The 5,628-nt window shown below is 26.7% G+C and overlaps 1 protein-coding gene across 1 annotated transcript in view; it reads left to right on the plus strand.

The window, feature by feature from the left end:
• The first annotated feature begins 2,686 nt into the window (after positions 1-2,686).
• Positions 2,687-5,628, plus strand: part of LOC123015866 (eIF-2-alpha kinase activator GCN1) — a 30,800-nt gene continuing 27,858 nt past the window's right edge. Inside the window, exon 1 of the mRNA XM_044415898.1 lies at positions 2,687-3,249. Coding sequence (XP_044271833.1) covers positions 2,712-3,249 — 538 coding nt within the window. The 5' untranslated portion in view covers positions 2,687-2,711. The remainder of the gene's footprint in view (positions 3,250-5,628) is intronic.

Consider the following 5,628-nt stretch of genomic DNA (forward strand, 5'->3'; position numbering starts at 1 on the left):
AATAATTAGAAAAATAGTTTTTATTATCGTTTATTCTATTAATAAAAAACAAGAAAAGGACTTTCAAAAATTGTGATGTAAACGATTAACATAAATGTTTTCAATTAATTAGTGTAAATCAGTTTGTGAAATAACTGTTCTTAGAATAGTAGATTTTTCACCACATTAATCAATTAAATTACATAATTAATTATGATGTATGTTTTATTTTAATGTTCTCAAACAATTAATTAGTTTATTTAGAAATTGTCCATAATTTGATTTTTTTTTAAATTAATGGGAAAATATTTAATAGCAAACATTATACTCGGGCAAGGTTACCGATTGAGGCCAAAAATGTTTTTATTAGGCAAAAAAGTAAAGTACACATTTTTTATTTTTATTAATAAATAAAATATCTAAAAATTGTATTTTATGCAACTTCTATTAATTGATGATTGATTATGTTTTCGGGTAATGGTGCATAAATTTATAGATAATAATCGTTTCGGTATAGTTTGGTTTTTAACAAATTGGAGATAAATCTATTATTTTGAGAACAAATCTAATTATTTTATCTAATTTCAGGGGACGACAAAAAAAAGTCATGTCGTGACAACTTGACAAATTTTATATCATTTTGTTCGTCTCAGTGAGACAAATCAAATGCACTAAATTTTTTTTTTAAAAGTCCACACACTACTAAATATATATATTTTTTAATTTAAATGAATTTAAAATACTTTAACTTTAAAAAATCATTGCTCAATAACTATTAGGCCGATTTCTTTCAAATAAAGACCATTCTAAAGGGATGGCCTTGTTCTTTAGAATGATATGAAATTTGAAATTGAATATTGGCAAACTTTTTTTCGAACAGTGTTCGAAAAAGTTCGAAGTAAATCGAAATAATTTAAAAAAAAAAAACTCTACGAGTAATTTTTTTCTTTTTTACCATCGTGTATTAGTTGTAATCTAAATTTTCAAAAGAATATACCGAGTAGTTTTCAAGATATGATTTTTTGAAGTTAAGGTTTGCTAATCATGCATTGCTCCATAGAGGAGAAATGCATGTTAATCTTAATGTTAATCTTACTTAAAATTGCATTTTTATAAAAGTATTTGTTTTAAGACTCTTCTTTTGCTTAAAAATGGTCAATTGCACCTTCTTTGTTTTAATTAGGATAAACAAAAACTGTTTGTTTACTTAAAACAAATAAAGAGTACCTGCGTACTAATTAAAGCAAATAAAGAGTTTTTTTGTTGTAAAAATGACCACTGATCATTGTGCAAAGAGGATTTAGAAGTTTAAGGCACGAGCCTTAAATATAAAGGCAAATCTTTTTCAAATCAAAAAACTTTCCATTCAGATTTCGACTTGTTCACTTTGTTCTAGCTTTCTGAACTTTTTTTGAAAATGTTCTGAGCAAATGCTTTCTCATCACTTTTGAGTGATGTTAAATGCAATAAGTCACCTGATTTATTTTGTTGGTACATTCTACGATTAGCTTCAGTTAGCTTGTAGGTAGTAGTTGTTGTGATAACAGTTGCACACGAAGCAACTGACTTATTGCATTCAACATCAGTAGAAAGTAAGCATTTGCTGAGAACATTTTCAAAAAAAGTTCAGAAAGCTAGAACAAAGTGAACAAGTTGGAATCTGAATGGAAAGTGATTTATTTGAAAAAGATTTGTTCTTATATTTAAAGCTACTGCTTTAAACTTCTAGATCCTTTTTGCTCAATGATCAGTGATCATTTTTAGAACAAAAAAACTCTTTATTTGCTTTAATTAGTACGCAGGTGCTCTTTGTTTGTTTTAAGTAAAGAAACAGTTTTTGTTTATTCTAATTAGAACAAAGATTTTTAAGCAAAAGAAATACTTTTACAACAAATACTTTTATAAAAATGCAATTTTAAGTAAGATTAACATGCATTTCTCCTATGTGGCGCAATACCTGAATAGCAAACCTTAACTTCAAAAAATCATATCTTGAAAACTACTCGATATATTATTTTAAAAATTTGGATTCTTACATTAGTAAGAATTATTACAAAAGATGCTCTACACGATGGTGACATAGAAAAAAAATACTTCGATTTACTTCTAACTTCTTCGAAAAGTTTGCCAATGTTAAATTTTAAATTACATATCATCCTAAAGGGCAAGTCCATCCCTTTAAAGTGGTCTTCATTTGAAGGAAATCGGCCTAATAAGTTATTGAGTAATGATTTTTTAAATTTAAACTATTTTAAATTCATTTAAATTAGAAAAAAAAATTATTTAGTTCAAAGTGTGTGGGCTTTTTGAATTTTTTTTGTAGTGCATTTGATTTGTCTCACAGAGACGAACAAAATGATATAAAATTTGTCAAGTTGTCACGACATGATTTTTTTTTGTCGCCCTGTGTTATTAACTAATGAAAAATTTATTTTGTTATTAATTAAAAAAAAAAACTGGAAACTTTTAGTTAACTGACATTCTCATGCAAAATCACTTTTAGTGAAGTGTTAGATAAGTGTTTGGGCGGTTTCAAATTTTTCTAATTAGAAATATATAATATTTAGAAGGTTTTAGTTTTATTTGCTTGTAATTTTAGTATTACCATTTGTAGAGGGGTATTCGTGGATAAAATTATCTTTATCAATTATCATAAAATTTATGGATAAAATTATTCCACATCTAACTTGTTATTTTTTCAGCTGAACACTTCAATTATCAATTGCGTGTCGATGATAAGAGCTGCTGCTAAGGGCAATCCTCTCCAACTATCTCTATATTTCAAAGACTTACTTCCGTATATTTTAAGCGGTTTGCAATCACCACTCGCCGCACCTTATTTATCAAAACTTTTCACCGATCTTCGATGTACAGTTTTTACCCACCAATTGGAGACTCTAGGCGAACTCATAGCTTTTGTTACATTGAGATTATTGAAACCTCAATGCGACATTGACGCTAATTGGGAAGCCGAGAATTTGAATAAAGCAATGGTCAGAACAGTATCATTGATTCACGAAAGAACACTAGCGAAAAATGAAAATCAGAGTTGTTTTACAGTACCGGCTTTTTGTTACACTTTTGTGTTGTTAAAGTCGAGTCTTTTGTCGAATTATGCGAGGAATCACGACGAGTTGGTGCATGACGGGTTGCAGATTATTTCGGAACATGCAAGATTAAGAGCAACGGAACAAAATGGGTTGAAGGATCTTTATGATCCGCAATATTTGCCTATCAAGCAGATGTTTGAGTTGCTTGTGGAAATTATAAGTAAGTACGAATAATATTGAATTTGTTTTAAGCGTCCTGTATAATGAAAATATTGAAAAGCCTTAATAATGGCGATTTATTTCAAGCTTTCAATTAAATTTCTGAACACAAAGTGGCCTGTGAGTTGAAATTAAGTTGGCAACGTGATTATTATATTTAAACGTCATATTTTTATAGTCAATTGTCATTTATTTACGATTTTTAAAGTTAAAGACTACTTTGTTTATAAATTAAATTATTTATTATTTCTAAACAAAGTAGTCTGTGGTTTTCAAATTAAGTTTGCAAAACTGAATAAAGTAAAGACATAAGATGTGAAATTTGACATGTTGCATTCTCACTAATTTTAAAACAGGGATCGGATTTTCTTAATATTACTTTTGCAAAAAGACCCGAAAATATTCAAATTTAATAATAATTTTGATTTTTTTTGTTACTTGTCAAATATTTTAAACATTTATTAATAACTAAATATACAAGGGGTCAAAACTGCCAGAAAATAGTTACAAAAACGCCTTGACAGAAATCAAATGAAAATAAAATTTAAAAAAATATTTTTTTTAATTTTGTTGAGTTGATTTTCTACTTCAACTGTATTTTTTGTCAACACCAAAATTTATTTTGAAGATTTGTCTAATTTTTGTAAAAATATAAAAGTTAAAAGAAAACTTGAAGCGTAGACAGTAGATTGTAAACTTTAATACAAAATATAATAGAAATACCACCAAAAACAAAATAATGATTTGTTAATTAAAATAAAACTTTTATTTACAAAAATTGGTAGGCAACAATGGCGAGATTTCTAAATAAAATTCTGTAAGCAGTTGTTTAAATCGTTTGAAGAAATTTTTGATCTTTCAAATTCAGGCATTTTTCAAACTTTTGTCAAGTTTTTCCATGTTTTTCCATTTATTTTTTAATACTGACTAAGACACTGCACTGACAAGACCACCAAATACGACATGTCTTTTGATAGTTCTAACCTTTTTAGGAACAATCTTTTTCACACTATGTAAATCTCTGAAAAATTTGACAATCTTGTTTTTGACAATTTGCATTTTTTCTGCACTCAAGTGTACGTTTTACAAATTTTAATATTGTTTCTATACAGGGTGATTCTTAAATAGACCGACAAAATTTTATCAGAGCTTCCCAAGGATAAGCGAAGATTAACTTTACCCTTTTTAGGTTTATATCTTTTAGGGGCGAAACCCCCTTGATCCGTGCCACTTACGGCGTTTATGAATTGTTGCAATGATCAAGTACATTTTTATTAAGTTAATACCGTGGTTTCCACTATCTGTGCTAATACTATTTACAAACACATCAGTGGCGTACGCTTTACCTCAAAAATAACTTTAATAAATTTTATTTGGAGAACGATTAAACAAAGAATTTTTTTCATATTTGTTCCAGTATGTACACATTTGATTCTACCAATGATAAAATTTTGTCGGTCTATTTAAGAATCACCCTGTACATACGTTTTTTATTTTTGTTAAACTTATTAATATTTTAATTTAATATTAATATTAATATTTTAATAAGTTTAACTTATTAAAATTTTAATATTTTGAGATAGTTTTTGATTATTGTGAAGTTCTCAGAGGATCATTATTTATTTAAGCTTTTGAGACTTTTTTTTAATTTTGAAATTTGTGAGGAAATTTTTTTTTATCACAGTTATGAAAAACAACTAAGATTTTGAGATAAAGAATTACTCAAATCGTTAAAAGAAATATTATGAATTTCGATTTTCTTTTGCAAATTGAGCTAAACAATAATAGTAAAGAATCTAAAGAAGAAGAGAAATGAAAATTTTCTCTGGGGCGCGAGTTCTGGCGCACCCTGTATAATAAAAATAACACAAAAAACAAAATAATGATTTGTTAATTAAAATAAAACTTTTATTTACAAAAATTGGTTGGCAACAATGGCGAAATTTCTAGATAAAATTCTGTAAGCAGTTGTTTAATCATTTGAAAAAATGTTTCTGATTTTTTTAAAGATTTCTCTTTGCTAAGTTTTTTGTTAAAATCTTGAGAAATGACAGTAAGGAATAAAATAAAGAAGAAACAAAAAACATGAATGAGTTTTAAAGAAATTTCTGAAATTTGGTCACTTGAAAATGTTTTTGAGATTTTTGTAATTGTTTTATTGTTTATTATAAATTTAAAAAAAAACAATTTAAAAAAATAATAATATTGGAGATTGGAAAACTGATATGTTTTCAAAATTTTAATATTGTTTTTTCACGCTTCTTGGTTAAATTTAGGAGAATATAAGATTTTGTGGCATTTTTTAATAATTGTGAAAGTTTCATAATCATTTTGAGATTGTTACTTGAGTTCTTTTAAAATGATTTTTTTATATAAATTA

This window comes from Tribolium madens, unplaced genomic scaffold, assembly GCF_015345945.1.
Source record: "Tribolium madens isolate multiple individuals breed KSU strain unplaced genomic scaffold, Tmad_KSU_1.1 Scaffold_19;HRSCAF=116;Tcas5.2_LG9, whole genome shotgun sequence".
Classification (NCBI taxonomy): Eukaryota; Metazoa; Arthropoda; class Insecta; order Coleoptera; family Tenebrionidae; genus Tribolium; species Tribolium madens.